The following is a 17473-nucleotide window of genomic DNA, read 5'->3' on the forward strand; positions in this document are numbered from 1 at the left end:
AGAGATACGTCTAAGATCTATATTGCCGATTCTCACCCTTCCAAAAAATAAAAAATAAAAAAATTAGCAAGCTACAGATTCATTTCATAAAAGCACCCAGACTCTAGATTGGTATAAACTAGTATAAAATATCCTCTAATGTTAAAACTTGCTACTTTACTTAATTTACAAAATTATCTGCATATAAGCACTCTATAGCACAAAAAACCTGCTTCTGGTGTCATTTTTAAGATGGGAATAGTAGTTCCTATGTCTTTTATGGGCTGTACAGCATACAGAAGTATAATGTTGCGAGTCATGTCTTTAAACTGGCACCAGCACAACGGTTCTTAGCGCTATAGATCATGGTATCTCAAGTATCACTAAGGCCGAGAAAGACTGTTCACAGACTTTGTAGGCGAAATAGGTCAACCGGTCAGTTTTAACATAAAAGAGGGGATGATAGAAAGGATGTTTCATACCCTACCTGAAGGCGTGAAAGCTGATGACAAGATGCTGGGATCCCCACCGATAATGAGAACGGGACCACAAGCTCCCCAGAGAATACGCATCCTGTGCTCACTGATGGGAGGAGTGTCAAAACGAGGATAATCCCTGCTGCTCCATTCACTATCCATGGCAGCATGGGATTTCCATCATTCCAATACAACTGAATGGAACAGAAGCATGCACGCTCCTCCCATCAGTGAGAATGGGATCCCTATTCTATCGAGGGTCCTGTTTTCATGATCGGTCAGGGATCCCCATCAGTTGGGCCCACACAGCTAGTTATCAAACTTAGTCATATATCCATGGACAGTGATTGTGATAATATTGTTATATTTGTTATCCGTGGCCTGCTTCCTTCTAAAATCACCTTATAAAATTAAATGAAAAATCCAGAAGTGCTATGGGAAGTGTTACCAGAACCCCTCTTTGCCGGCTATTCAAACGGTGTTACACTGTACAGGAGCACGTCTCCCTTCCCTCCCCTCTTGATCAGCACTATTTCTCCTCCGTTTGCCAGTTGTAATCTCATGGTAGCAGGTGAAGTTTCAGCACACAGTGGGAGGGTGGAAAGTGCTCCTCTGCACAGTGTAACAGCCTGTGATGCTACAGCATGGAGTGGCTAAGGTAACACCCCCACAGAGAACTTCTAGGCTGTTCTGACATTATGAAGGAGCATTTCCGCCTCCCCCTGTGTGATCATTGCTGCTGAGCAGAAAGCGCATTGGGGAGGGTGAGACAGAGACATGCTGCTGCACAGTGTAACAACAACTTGTGAAGCCAGAGCACAGAGGGCCTTTGTAACATTTCTATAGCACTTCAAACTCATTAGCATAATTTTTTAAGTCAATTTTAGAAGGAAGAAGGCCATGGATAACAAATATAAGAAGATTACTGCTGTCACTGTGCCTGGGTCTATGAGCAAGTGTCTCTGGTTTTTCATAATGAATTTTAATGATAGATTTCTATTAAAGGGAACATGTCACCAGATTTTACATCATTAAACTAGCAGCCCCCTCAGGTATTTTTAAATAATTCCATATTTTATGTGAAATCTTGTCTATAAAAAATCTTTTCAAAATCATATGAAAATGAGCAGAGAAGAGTCATTTTTCGGGAAGTCAAGTCAAGTTTAGAGGCAGCAGGAGGGGAATCGCTTCAGAAGCAGCTTTCCTGTAGTACCAAGATAAAAACAAGGTGTCGTATTAAAGATAAGAATCTCATCTTTCAAATCACATGAGGATTGCAGGTCTGTTATCTACAGAACCGGAATGGAATACTTTGGACAACCCCTTTAAGACATAGGTTTCCCCCTCTGCTCTGGAGAAAATGCATTACATTTAATTTTTTTTACGAGAAGTAGATTGTCTGGAGTAAAATAGGTGGCGCGCTCAGTACCTGTATGTAGAAAGGAATTCCAGCGCTGCGCCGGGTTGCACAGAGCCTAGAAGACGGATCGCTAGATTTAATTTCCTCCAAGACGTTGCATAACCATTGGCGCGGTAGGCAGCGCAGGCTCTCCTCCTCGCATCTGAAAGAATCAAAACGAGTTACAGGGGGTCACGCAGGGCACCAGGTTTTATTAAAACCACGCTATACCACTTCAAACGCACACAGGGAGCAGGACCCTAAACAATCAAACCATTCACAGCCAGACCTCAATCACATATAGGGAACTTTCCCGGAATACTGGATACAATTATAGAACATACATCCCATAACATAATCTATACACCAGTCATTAATAACACCCCCAAATACTGAATGTGTGTATGATATATAAGCCAGGAGCAGGAGATGGCAGATAAACACGCGCTCTCCCTGGATACACAAGACTTTATATTCATTATGCCGCCAGGAGGCCTCGCAGATGGACGACTAATGATAATATTATGTTCTATATAAATATATAAATATGTATATTTAAAGGGGTTGTCCACTTTTAACAAATAATTGATATAATTTGAGGAAAGAAAAAATATCCAATTTTCCAATATACTTCCTGTATCAATTCCTCACGATTTTCTAGATCTCTGCTTGCTGTCAGTCTATAGAAACCTTCTATGTTCACTTCCAGTGGCTAGAAATCTGCCCATGGTCATGTGATGTCACACAGGTGCACGAGCCCTTATTAATCACAGAGAGTAATTAGAGATGTTAATTAACGGCTCATGCACCTGCGATTCCATCACATGACCATGGAAAGTTTTTTTTTTTTTTTTTAATACACTAGAAGTAAACATAGAAGCTTTCTATAGCAGGACAGCAAGCAGAGATCTAAAAAAATCGTGAGGAATTGATACAGAAAGTACATTGGAAAATTGTATGTCTTCATTACACAAACAATATCAACTATTTGCTGAAAGTGGACAACCCCTTTAATATCCCAGTGTTCATCCTGAGCAGCCTGGTGCAGAAATTATGTTGAGAATTTGGAAAATTTTACATGACATGTAGCACGATAACACGACATACCACGATAACAACAGGATATTTTAGATAAATGCATCATAATTAATAATAATAATAATAATAATATAATAATCTTTGTTTCTATAGCCCCATCATATTCCGTAGCTTTACAAATCATAGGGGACATATACAAATATAATAATACATTACAGAGCACAAACAGTCATATGGAACAATAGGAGTGAGGGCACTGCCTGCAAGTGCTCACAGTTTTAGGCTACATTCACACGATGTACGGCGGGCATACATCAGCGCTGCGGAGAGGAGCGCACGTGTGCTGCACCGTACCGCTCCCGTACAGGGCCGTGAGCCCATAGAAGTGTATGGGGGACGTTTATACGCCGTATATATGTCCCCCATACATTCGTGTAAATGCAGCCTTAGAGTGTTCCACCAGCAAACTGTTACAGATCCGAATGGTAGGCCTGGGATTTCACATAGACTCCCGGCTGTCACAGCAACAGATCATCTCTGGGGGGAGGTGGCATTAAAATGGTTAACACCCACAATTGGTGGCAGCACCGATCACGGGTGTTAGCGGTGGGAATGTGCTACTTTATGCAGCAAACACCCATTGTGTATAAAGAGGGCTAAGCCCATGAGTCTAATTCATACACCCGCTGCCGCACATGACGTACCAGTACGTCATGATACGGCAAAGGGTTAAAGGGGATTTCTACTAGGATAAGGGATGAATGAGTGATCTTGGGGTCTCTGATTGATGGATTCCACAATGATAACAACTTGAGCCTGCAAGTGCCCACGTGCACTCACATTTTCTTTTATGGGACTGTGGTTATTTCAGAAGATCCATAAAAGTAAATTGTGCAAGGCCCTATACATTTGAAACATATAGTAGCATATACTAGTCAATCAAGACAAAAAGATAATAATAATAATAATAATAATAATAATAATCCTTTATTTATATAGCGCACGCAGATTACGCAGCACTGCACAGAGCTTGCCAAATCAGTCCCTGTCCCCAATGGGGCTCACAATCTAATCATCCTATTAGTATGTTTTGGAGTGTGGAAGGAAACTAGAGGACCCGGAGGAAACCCACGCAAACACAGAGAGAACAAACAAATTCTTTGCAGTTGTTGACCTGGGTGGGATTAGAAACCAGCCCCTCAGCGCTGCAAGGCAGAAGTTCTACCCACTCAGCCATCATGCCGCCCTACAGCACCACCCTCTCCAAGACCAAAAAACAGAAGACAGTCCAACGATCTAGCAGCATGTGTGAACAGGCACCAGATCAAGCGAAACGTCCCTTTGCCTTTCCGCGGTGTGCATCCCTCATTAGGCTTCACTCATTAACAATGAATGGCAGTCCCATTCATACCCAAACCATGTACAACGCAATTCCCGACACTCCCTTAGTATTGAATGGAGCGGTAGGACGCACACTCGACATCAATTAGTGAGAACCAGGCTCCTACCAATCAGGCCGCTATAAGGAATATCAATCAAATTTGGTACGGCCCCTTTAAGAAGGTCTTACATACATTATTCATGTTGCAAGCCCAAATTTATAAGAACAAATGCACACAAAAAAAAACTTCATGCTATAGAAAAGTTCTTCTGCATAATTCTATAATAACTAATCTGTAATAAAATCATATAACATAAACATAATATATCACGTTATACCAACTCAAATACTCGCTGCCACAATCCATAAATCGGTCTCCGGCCCGGGGGGGGGGGGGGTTTACGAAAATTTGTTTAAATGTAATTTCCAAACTGCTAATTTAATTTCCTCCCGGTAATATTGACTTAGAATCAATTTGCAATGTATACGTAATTGGAAACAAGTTTCTCGCTCGACAAAAAGGAAATCTGCCTGATCAGACCTTCTCCCAGACGTGGTGCGCTCCGACGGGGGAGGGCTGGTTGGGGGTCCGTGACATGTTGACATTTGATCTTCATTGGACTTGCCTTTCCAGCCATTGAAAACATATCCACGGTCTACCGTGAAGGGGGCTATCTTTAGTTACATCTTCCATTAGGCAGCTGGAGTAACAAGCGTTTCACCCTAAATCCACAAGTCACGGGGACTGCTTTCCATATTTACATGTTTACGACCAGGAGTAACAGGATACAATGTAAGGGAGATCAGAGAACTTATGGGGTTCTTTACAGCCATTAAATATACATTTATTCAGACCGGTTAGAAAAATTTAAATTTTTGTTAGTCTTGTTAGAAAGAGTAAGAAAACTGCTACAGATTTGACTATTCTTGCCATTAAGAGACAATGAAAGTCTAGACAAAGAGAAACCAACATCAATAATCTCCAACAGAAATCTGATCCATCCTTTCCAAGTCATTGGAAACCATCATGGTCCATTTCCACACAGTCATGGCTACAATGATGGGGTTTTCCCCCGAAACAAGTTAGAATTTGTGGATAGATTCTATCTTCCATGGGGGACCCCACCAAACAGCAATTTATGCCCCATCCTGTGGATAGGGGATCATATCTTATGACTGGACAACACTTACAAGGCTCCCATATAGATTCAGAGCCACATTTTCTTGACTGGACAATTGGGGCCACTCGCCTCCTTCCTGACAACAGAAATCTGGGGAACACGAGGCAAATGGGAATTCAATGGCTCCATGATGGGGAGATAAGACGAGACGGAGGACTCTACAAGTGGCTCTTTCTACAATTCAGCTTTCAGACAGAGTAGGGCAGCGATGGCGAACCATTTAGAGACAGAGGGCCCAAACTACAATCAACACCCACTTATTTATTGCAAAGTGCCAACATAGAAATTTAATTTGTGATTTACACTCCCTGCTCTGTCACAGCTTTCATTCATACCAGCCCCTGAGGACACCAATAAAGCAGAAAATGGGAGAAATTTGGATGATCATTGTAGCTTCCCTCCAGGGTCCCATAAACAGGAAGAATTGTCAGGGCCGGAGCAGGAGCTACAATGATAATCCAGATCTGTCCGCACCTTCCCACTCCTCCAGTAGTCCCAGGTAGAGCTGTCACTTTAATATAACTCTGTGCACATCAAGTCCTGGGCTATATGGGACTGCAGGAAGATACGTGGAGTCATCTCTGGTGATAACCTGGGTGCCCACAGAGAGGGCTCTGAGTGCCACCACTGGAGTAGGGAGAGTTAGATGTTGGACAATTGTTCGACAATCTAATATGAATGGTGGTCTTAGGGGTTCTGCGGAAGCCAGTAGTAACGACATGGGGAGGAACCCCACTCCCCCCCCACTTAACAATAACATCTCAAGTTTACCTTTAAGGCTACATTCACACTGCCGTTGCCTGCCGTATCGTAGCACGACGGGCACACGGCAGCACGGGGAGAGGAGGCGCTGCTCACCCCCGCCCCTGTCCATAGGGATGTATGGCGCCGTAATACGGGAAAAGATAGCACATGTCCTATCTTTTTCCCAGGTACGGAGCGGTACGTTGCCGCATGTGTGCGGCACCGTACCGCTCCTGTAGGGCGCTGTGCGTCCATTGCCGTCTGTGGGGAGCGCATAGCGGCCGTCATTGGGCAGTCATTGCGGCAGTCTGAATGCAGTCTGAGACTAAGGTGTCATTGGCAAACTCGTGGTTGTGGCTCTACTACACGTGGTATCTGTTTTCTCTACATACAAACAGAATGTTATGGAAATTTCTGTAGCGATGAACCTAACCTAGAACGGCCAACAATTACCGACTATTAATTTGTAGAAGAACAATGAGACAGAAGGGTCATTAGCACGAGTTCAGTACGTCAGGCATCTCCTCCTTTATTTCCAGCACTCTACGATGGCACTGACATTGAGGACTTATGACAACGAGTTCATCTGGTACACGCCAAATGGAAAACAGACAAAGGAGAACGTTTGGAGTATCTCAAAGCCGGCAGATTCCTCCGGAGTTTGCTTGGGGCTGGAACGTTACAATGAACTTGCCTTTTGTAAAACCACAATATAGAGAAAACAAAATCAGCGATTACATAAGAGGCCGGCGAAAGAATCCTCCTTCTGTGTCTGGTGAGACAGCAACTTTTCTGCACAAAGCTGTCGGGTTTAACCGTTTCAGGTCCATGAAGAGCCCATAGGAATGAATAGGACTTCATGCTACGCGGTTAAACCACAGGACCAAAGCCTTTATACTTAGACAGCTTTACGCTTAAGCCCTTTCCTGCCAGTACAAGCCGCTGCCTGAAACTTCAAGTCCAACATAAATTGGTTTCTTGTTACCCCATTCTTCATTTTAATTCTTGGAGACGTCTTCCCAGAACTTGCCTAATATCTAAGCTTAGACACTTGAGCCTAATGCAACAAGCTAGTGAATGGCCCGAGCGGTGCGGAGGGATGTGTCAGACACGGCACATCGGGTTTTATGCCAGACACACCTGGATATTATAAAACGTGATAATCTTTGTGCTCGTTCATGTGGAGCGGGGAGAATATAACATTAGTAGATCTCGCTCTGTCAGCAGATTTTGGTGAAATGGAGGTCCGATTCCTGGTGTTCTGCTACAGTCAGTGTCAAAGATGAGAAAAGTAGTCTATCCAAAACAGAACTATGGGTGCAAAAGGTAATGAAGGTGTAAAACTAACCTTAAAGGGAACCTACCACCCCGATTCTACCTATAAAGGTAGAAGGGGTGGTAGGTGGATGGATGGGACGTGAGGATAGCCCTTTTTTGGGCTAATCCTCACGTCCCAGGTGTGTTTTAGAAAACTTTATAGCAGGTATATGCAAATTTTTTTATGCGGCTACTGGGGCTTGGAGTAGCCGGACATGAGGCTACTAGTCGCGGCTACTCCACGCCCCAGTAGCCACGTTACTCCGCCTACCAGGTAATCTTCGCGCCCTCGTCTGGGTCTCCGGGGCCGGAACTACTGCGCATGCGCAGTAGCCTGGGGACTAGGACGAGGGCGCCAGGAGCTGCGCGCCGAAGATTACCTGGTAGGCGGAGTAACGTGGCTACTGGGGCGTGGAGTAGCCGCGACTAGTAGCCTCATGTCCGGCTACTCCACGCCCCAGTAGCCGCATAAAAAAATGGGCTATCCTCACGTCCCATCCATCCACCTACCACCCCTTCTACCTTTATCGGTAGAATCGGGGTGGTAGGTGCCCTTTAAAGGACATCTACCACCAGGATAAAGTATGGTTTCCCAAGCACCCCCTCTGGAAGGATCTGCTTTTAGCTTCTTATGCTCTTAATTTAACAAAGTTTTACAAATTATTTAAATGATCATGAGGGGCTCCAGGCTCTATAGATGTTATTGGAAACAAGAGCCCCTCAGACTTATTTGCATAATTTTAAAAGCCTTTATTTGAAAAAAACAAGGACATAAGAAATAAAAGTAGTGATGATCCTGCCAGAGGGAGCACAAACCTGCATGTAAGTGTGCTTGGCTTGTTCCTGGTGGTAGATTTTCTCTATTAGGAGACTGGGGGCAAAGACAAGAGAAACAAAAGAACACATACTTACCCCACTCCAGCTCCCGCCACTGCTCCGGTACTACTGGTTTCACGACTTCATCCGACTGGAAGTTAGGAGAGGTCAGAGGACTCGCTTCATCCAATGAGTGACTTCCTCAAACCAGGGAATAACACAGGAAGTGAGGTTCCGTGTCAGAAGGCCACTCATTGGATGCAGCAGGTCCTGTGAGCCCCTATAACAACCAGTCAGGCGCAGGTCCAACAGCAGAAGTAGATGATGACATACCATGGAATGTACCACACAGACCACCACATGGGGGGCACATACTTTCACAGTTATTAAAAATTATTAGACAGGCACCTGTCACATAGTAACAAATATCAGTTACTGCTGAAAATTAGACAGGCTTGTGTCACATGGTAATGTAGAGGAGGGCAGTTCAGGCTTCCAGACCCTTATTGTTTTTTTTGTTTTTTTTTTTCAAAAGGAGAATATAGAGAAAAGTAAAACTACACAGATCTCCCAGTCCCAGATGGCGATGTTGCCAGATATCCTTGGATGCTGTGCTGAAGCATCATGGGAACAGAGGAAAAAAACCTGAACATCAAGATGAAGTCTGATCAGAGCAAACGGCGAGGGAAGGGAGTTTTCTGAGGCACTACCCCTGGTAGATTCACCGTCCCAGCAGCAGCTGCATACTATTTTTCACTTATTCAGGGATGCAGCTCCTACAAAAATAAAGTTTAATGTCTTTTGACCCATCTACAGCAGCATTTGAGCTCTGCGCAAGCATAGAAGCTCTCCCGTCGCGTTGCCGTCAGAAGAATAGGAGCTGCTGCGCAAGCACAGAGCTCCACGGCAGCAGAACAGGAGCTACTGCGCAGAGACGCACCTGAAACGCACCATTTGTGGCCTCCAGAACACAATCATGTTGGCTGCACACCTTTTATTATTATACCAAAATATGATGTAAGGACTCCCCATTTGTCGGTAGGACTTTTGTGATGTATTACCTGAAGTCCTAGCATCATATTTTGGTATAATGCAAGGACTCCCCTTCTGTGCAAGGTGTGCAGTCCATGGGATCAGGTCAACATACAGGCCGACAAGGCTGCATACGATCTTGTACAGGAAGCCTTAGATTTATGAAAAGTTTTAGAAGCCAAGATTTGCGTGAGAGTGTTTGATAAGGGATCTCGCTCGCACTGGTTCGGCCACACCTGGAATATGTTGTCCAGTTCTGGGCACCGGTCCATAAAAAGGAAGCCCTGGAGCTGGAGAGGGTTCAACGTAGAGCCATAAAACTGATAAGGGGTATGGAGGGTCTCAGTTATGAGTAAAGATTAAAACAACTAGATTTATTTAGTCTGGAAAAGAGACGACTACGAGGGGACATGATTAATTTATATAAATATATGAATGGTCCATACAAAAAATATGGTGGTAAGTTGTTTCAGATTAAATCAAATCAAAAGACGAGGGGGCGCTGTCTCCGTCTGGAGAAAACAAGGTTTAATCACCAGAGGCGACAGGGCTTTTTTACTATGAGAACTGTCAATCTGTGGAATAGCCGAGCTCAGGTGCTGGTCACAGCAGGGACAGCAGAGAGCTCCAAGAAGGGTCTAGATGCCTTTTTACACCTAAATAACATTGATGGTTATGTTATATAGAATTGATTCCCCTAAATCCCTTCCTCATCCAATCCCTTCCCTTCCTTGGAAGAACTTGATGGACAAGTGTCTTTTTTCAACCGTATAAACTATGAATCTGACAATATACTTTATGGACACTGTAGGGGAATACTTCTCGGGACAGTATAAGCTGACTATAGGAGAATATAGAGACAAAGGGTATTACACAGTTCTCCCAGTCAACAGAGGTAACAATGTCACTAGCTATCTTTGGATGCTGTGCTGAAGCATCATGGGATTGACAGTAATGGAGAGAGAGAAAGAAACCTGAATATCAAGATGAAGTCTTATCCGAGCAAACAAGAAGGTAAGGAATCAGGACTCATAGTGATGAGGAGACAATCCTTCATGCAAAACTTCTCTTACTCGATGAAGTTCTGCGTAACCCATAGATCTATAATGACGTGCATGTACGTGCCAAGGTATTGTATAATCCAATATATACACATATAGGCAAAAAATTGAAAAGTAAGCTGGCTACGTTGACAACTGAGCAGAATCTGTTTAATCATAGGCCGGCTCTCCGTGTCCTTTGGCACCCCTTTCCAGGACGGCAGAGAAATCCAAGCCCACTCGATGGAAAAATCGAGCTGAAGTCCTCTGGTTTTCCAGGTTCTCTGTAAAGCCTCAATCCTATTCCTTAGGTTACTGCTTCCTTTAATCACAGTTTTTAAACCGTACAAAGGAAACATATGAAAAAATATATGTCTCCCAGAAGATCGAGCAAACAAGAGGCGCTTTCATTCCTTATGGCAGGGGCTGATTTTTTTAGAATCTGATCTCTTGCCATAATGTATCTTGCTCTGCATACATTCGGGCCTGTTATAAAATGGCAAAGTGCCATTACAAGGAGAAGCAAGAAAAAAAGGAAGAAAAGACATGCATTAAAATTACAGCCTGGGAATGGCAATAAAGAAGGATTTTTTATTTTTTTTCGAGAGAAGTTGTTTTATATTCCATTTTCTAATGACATAAACATGCGGCGGCTTGGAAGCGTTCCCACTGTACGCAGCAATGGGCTGCGCTGTATGCAGCGGCTCTCAGCGCCCGCTGGACGACACAACCCGAATGGAAGGAACAAAAGCAGATTTCATGAGAAGTTCTATTAGACGGCACAGATCTGCACATAAACCCAGAGACAAAGATGTTCTGCTTCTCCAAGATGAGAAAAACTGGAAATTCTGGAAGAGTTCAATGAAATCTTCCATCAAAAATCTAGCATGACTTATTCATTGATCCGAGCACTGTGACTGTGCTATCTTCTTATATTTGTTATCCATGGCCTAATTCCTTCTAAACATCAACTTTTAAAATTATGCTAATGAACCAAAAGGGCTACCGTAGCCCCTGAGTGTTCTGGCTTTAAAGGGTGTTACACGGTTCCACCATCCCCCCAGCATGGAGTGCTCACTGCACAGGAAGTAGTAAGTAGGGAGGGATGAGAAGGAGGGCGAGACAGTGTAACAGCCTGTAAAGCCAGTTGAAAAGGGGGCTACTGGTTCACAATGAGAAACATACATTGATTTAAAGGTCTAAACGCATCTGTGTTCAGGAGTAGCTCCTCCCCGCTGCACTTGAATTGGATTTCTAAATGAAATTCAAAAAACAACATGTATCAACATCTTTAGTACAGGCAGTCCCCTACTTAAGAACACTCGACTTACATACAACCCCTAGTTACAAACGGACCTCTGGATGTTGGTAATTTATTGTACTTTAGCCTTAGGCTACAATAATCAGCTATAACAGTTATCCCAGGTGTCTGTAATGAAGCTTTAGTGTTACTCCTGGTTCTTATGACAACCCAACAATTTTAAAATCCAATTGTCACAGAGACCAAAAAAGTTCTGGCTGGGGTTACAATGATAAAATATACAGTTCCGACTTACATACAAATTCAACTTAAGTACAAACCTACAGACCCTATCTTGTATGTAACTGCCTGTATATGGAGACCTGCAAATGATCATTTGTCCCCCATCATCTTCCAGTCTGTCTGGGATTATATGAAGAGAGAGAAGGATTTGAGCAAGATTTGAGAATATCTGTTCTTCGCTCTCAGAGATGTCTGGAACAACCTCCCTGCTGAGCTCCTGCTTGTGTGCAACTCTATATAAAATAAGTCACACCAAACATTGATTCTACCATCAAAATCATACAAGATAAACCAGGGACACTCACTCATAGATCCAGACACCGTGACTGTGGTATCTTCTTATATTTCTTATGCAGGGCCTCCTTTCTTTTAAAAATCAACTTTTATAATTATGCTAATGAGCCATAAGGACTCTTTCCTGACCTCCTCTATGCTCTGTCTTCAAAGGCTGTTACACTGTCTCCCCCTCCCACTGTGTGCTGCTGTCGTAAGAATACAGCACGAGGCAGGAGATCTGGGGAAGCAGAGGAAAGGCATCATTTTAAAAGTTGATTTTAGAAGGAAGGAGGCCATGGATAACAGATATTATAAGATTACCACAATCACGGTGCCTGGATCTATGAGTGATGTCCCTGGTTTCTCATGATGGATTTTGGTGGTAGATTTCCTCTCATTTAGATTTCGCTGCTCACAAACTTATTGTATTTTCAATTTGAAAAATTTCACGCCGCCCTTAGATTCCCTTTCAGTATCCGCCCTGTTAATTTATGTAGATTAAACACATTTATGAAGAATAAACTATATTCATCAGCATTGGCGGACACGTTGTGTCTTATTGCTGATGTTAATATGCCACCCTGGGAGTGATTATAATTAAAGGAAATCTCATGAAGGAACAGTAATACCATGGCTGCATCATTATGGAAGATCTCAGGAAAGATTGGAACACAAAGTCCTCCTGAAAGGGGCTACAAAGTTTGATTGTTACCTTCTATCTACAGGACATGAGCAGGGGTGAACATAAACTCTCTGCTGCCTGAGGAGAGCTTTAGGATAACTCCCCCCCCAGAAATATATTGTTTTTTTTTGTTTTATTACGTGGATACTCCATGCAATGTCTTACACCCGTGCGTGTAAGAAGAATATATTTTTAAGAATTAGGACCTGCTTTGTAGCAGGTAACTGCAACCCTGATGCTGCCGCCTACCTCGCTGCAGGTGGTGCCGCCTGAGGCAAGAGGCTCAACTCGCTTCACGGCGGTTGCCCCACTGGATAGGGGATAACATTTTGATCGGGAAGGGGGTACGAACCCTTATGAATCATGAGAATGGAGTCCAGTTCTCACTAAGTGATGAAGCAGCAGGTCGAGCATGCATACTGCCACTACATTCAATGGGAGCACAAGGTTCGGCCATCTCCACCATTCGTAGACAGTGAATGGGTGTTCCGGAGATGCTAACCCAATATAGGCAGTAGTAATGCTCAACCTCACACTTCACCAATAGTGAGAACAGGACCTATGTTTTCTCGATCAGTGTCTTGTTGGTCCAGTCGAAAGGAGATAATAATCGAAATTGGTGCAATCCCTTTGGTCCTCGGGGTGATGTGTGGTGCAAACGAGTGTCTGGCGCTTTTTCCCCAATCTAGAAATCGCTGTTGGATCCAGTGGCAAGACTTTGACTGTGCTATTTTACCGCTAATGATGCACAAATTGAAGGAAACTTTTGTAGAAGTCTACTACCAGCAGTACAGTAAAGAGAGAAAGATCATAGACCAGTGGTGGAGAACCTATGGCACGGGTGCCAGAGGTGGCACTCAGAGCCCTTTCTGCGGGCACTGAGGCCAACGACTCAGGATAGAGTTCACCAAACACTGAGTCTTCCAGCAGTTCCAGGCAACTTAAGAGATGCTGCTCTCAGCGCTATTTTAAAGCGACACTTTATTGGCTGTTTGGAACTGCGGGAAAAGTGAGAAGAGTTTTGACAGAACTGCATTTGAAGGTCATCCTGCTGGACCAATCATGCTTCCAGTACAGAGAGACCCTGGAGAGAAGCTAAAACGATGGTCTGAATTTGTATTCATTCTTTCAACTGTATTGCTGGCCTCAGGGTGTCGATACAATTGAAAGATGTGGAAGAACAGGTAGCGATAAATTACTGCTTAAAATTCCATGCAGGCACTTCACAATAAATAAGTGGATTCTGGTTGTAGCTTGGGCACGCGGTCTCTAAAAAGTTCGCCATCACTGTCATAGGACTATGGCTAAATACACCACAAGGGCATAAAGTGATACAAAAATGTGGCCACAAAAATACTGCAGATAATAAGTGGCCTAAAGGGAGTCTGTTAGGTCCAAAATGCCTCCTAAGCAACTGATGTATGAGAAGGCGGCCAAGAATAAGAACAAAAACTGAAGAAACAATGCAGCGAAAGCTTTTACAGAAAGCTTCAACTGAGGCAAAACCTGAAAATTGGGGTTTCACATTAAAAATGTTTTTACTTCATTTATGGGGCTTTATTTTGCAATATTAAAGTGAACCTGTCATCAGGAACTCAAATTCTCGACGAATGACAGATTTCCGTAGGCGGTTTAATACGAATATCCAATTTTCTTTTATAATAAACATTCTTAGTTCCATTAAACTTCAAAAGTTTACAAAAAGTAAAAAAATAAGTAAAAAAACCTTTCACCGCTCTACCCATACAAATGTGAAGGTCGCCTCACTTGGACTGGAGAGAGGCACATTGTATAGATAGAAAACAAACATGGCTGAGCCATGAGTAAGGGCGTAGCACACGCCTGAAACGCGTAGGTCATCGTTTCATCCCTAACTGTTGGTCATCATGTGTTGCTGCAATTTTATCAAGTTGGATGAATTAATACAGCTAAAAGGAATAGAAACTACATTTTCTAGACTAAAAGTTTATCTGGCTCCCGGCCAGCAAAGAAGATCAAGTCATGGGGGGCACCTGTGCACAGCTACATGTCCCTATGTCATCACTGCTCTCCTAACTCTCCTCCGTCCTCCTGCAGGACAGCAGAGGCTACAGGGGTGGAGCAGCCTTTGCTCTCACAGTCCTGAGAGGCTACGCCACGCCCCAGTAGCCTCTGCCCATAATTTGCATATATCCAAGATAACGTTTATATCAGGTTTGGCAATATACAAGGATTAAAGAAGGGCAGTTTAGAGCTGAGGACAGAAGCAGGAACCTACCATCGGATCTATCTTAATAGGTAGATTCCTGATGGTAGTTTTCCTTTAATAGTTTTGGGTCCAAAAACCCATTTAAAATAATCAGAAAATATATAAAACAACTACAATAAAACAAGATAAATCTCATTTATGAGTGACCCGCATCTGCAGCCTCCGCTTTCACCTCTTACTTCCTTGTACTGAGCTCCAAATTCCCCGGGGAAGGCGGAGGATAATTTCCACTGTTACTATTTCGTCTCCTCTTTGTAGGCAGTGAAAAAATATCTCAGGATTATCTGAAACTTTTTTTTTCTGTCTTCATTTTTGTATTTTTCTTCGCCCTCCTTTTTAGCACACTTCAGAAGTCAGCAGCACTTGCTTATGATCGTCTGAAGGAAAACATTCCTGCTTTGGGACCGAATTCAACCAAATAAAAACATGGCTAACAAGAAAAATATTTTAACGCTGTATAAGAAACAAGACTGTTTACAATAAGTTCAGCGACCAGTAACCTTATTATGGCTGAGGTCACACTTGCCTGTGTTTTTAGTCCAAACTGTATTAAAACGTGGTCTATGCGCTGTAGTAAATTACTCTAGTAGGCACATTTTTTTGGAATCACATCTACACAATCTGGTTAATGATTGGAATTTTAGGTCATGTTGTATTTAAAAAATAAATATGCAGTTGGAGAACTTTGTGTGACATTAAAAAAAAAAAAAAAAACATTTTTTTTCCTATTTCCATTAAAACTGGTGTTGACCCACTGTTCCATTCAATGGCTTTGACGAAAAGCTTCTACGGAAGCATTGTCCAATGCCCGATCTTCACTCTTTGCCACCAGCCAAATACAGGGATCAAAAAACATTCCTCAAGGGCAGCACCAGGTGCTAACTATAGGAATAGTGGGAGATAACCCACGCAGGTCAGAAAAGGGAAAGGCAGAAACGTGGTCGTTGGATCACAAGGTTGTTGGCTCCTGGAGTAGTATAAACAGTGGTGGCAGCAAGGTCCGGAGACGCCAGTGCAAAACCCTAGAGGTGAGGAAGAAAACAGTGACAGAAAGGCCAAGGTTAGGGCTGGAGGTGATCAATTCCAGGTACAAGCAAAAGAGCAAGAATGGGAAGCTGTGTTTCAAAGATGAAGCCGAGGTCATCAACAAGAATCCGAATTGCAGATAAAAAAAATTAAGTAGCTGAGGTCAGGGCAAAAGCGAGTTGGTACATAATGGTCTCCAGTTGATAGGTCCGGGTAGAAAGCCCATTGTCAACAAAGTTAAAGATGGAGGAGGGAAGGGGGGGAATAATGTTCGATGTGGTTTTCTTTTCAGTGTTGTAAACGGGAAATGTGATGGCTAAATGTAATAAATAAGAAGGTTAGAGCCCTCCAATGACGCCACTGATGTTCTCAACACACGTTCCTAGAATAATTTCTTTTAGAGAAACCTTTGCCATAATCATGGAAAGAGATCTCCAAAAATGTTATGAATTTATGGTGGAACATTTTTCACATCATTGAATAGAGGACCACATGGTTTGCCAGAATACCAAGTGGAGAGGTCTTGATCTCTAGGAGTTAGCAGATCTATGGCCAAGTTCACATATGGACTTATGCAAGTGAGAGGGACCGATTGTCCAACCACACTCGGTGGTTGTTCATCCACCATCCTACTACATAACACGACAGAACAGAGCGCCACCACAGAAGAAATTAGGATTTACACTGTTCCCATTCAAATTAATTAAGTGCAGAGACATTTTAAGTCCTCCACTGCAGGGGTTACTATACTATCTCAACGCTGCATAAGTGATGGGGGGGGTCGATGAACGGGAACAGAGATTCCAGACAACCCACATTCCACATTTGTCTACAATTAGTTAACTAGATGAGGAAAAACTCGAGGGCCCGACACTGCAAAACACCATAGGCCTACACTCAAGTCCCGAAATAACAGCCAAAACTTTTTAGAGCAAAGGCAACGCAGGGTGTTGCCTTTGACAGCGAGTTCGACAACTCCCATGAGTTTGGCACAGGCATTCATCTTGTGGTCTGGCAACGAGAAGACTGCTCTAAGCAGGTGCTCCTCCCCGTACGTATTACAGAGCATGGAAAATGTATAAATGTTATGAGCTTCCACACAACTGTAATATCCATCCTCGCTCTGACCAGATCCTTCTATTTTAAAGGAGGTCACGGAGGATGGCAATTATTTATACTGGCAGAACGAAGCCCTGCCGAAAAGAAAGATGTAGGGAAAAAAAAAGAAAGAACCCAAACAAAGCACTAAAGACTCTTCCACAAAGCACCAATAAAAACAAACAAGTTAATAAAAA

General features: G+C 43.2%; 1 protein-coding gene across 2 annotated transcripts in view; it reads right to left on the minus strand.

The window, feature by feature from the left end:
- THADA (THADA armadillo repeat containing) overlaps positions 1-17473 on the minus strand; it is a 354225-nt gene that overhangs the window by 264058 nt on the left and 72694 nt on the right. For both annotated transcript variants that reach the window (XM_072140258.1, XM_072140259.1), the window contains exon 23: positions 1885-2017. In XM_072140258.1, the coding sequence (XP_071996359.1) occupies positions 1885-2017 (133 nt within the window). The remainder of the gene's footprint in view (positions 1-1884; positions 2018-17473) is intronic.

Source organism: Engystomops pustulosus, chromosome 3, assembly GCF_040894005.1.
Source record: "Engystomops pustulosus chromosome 3, aEngPut4.maternal, whole genome shotgun sequence".
In the NCBI taxonomy this organism is placed as follows: Eukaryota; Metazoa; Chordata; class Amphibia; order Anura; family Leptodactylidae; genus Engystomops; species Engystomops pustulosus.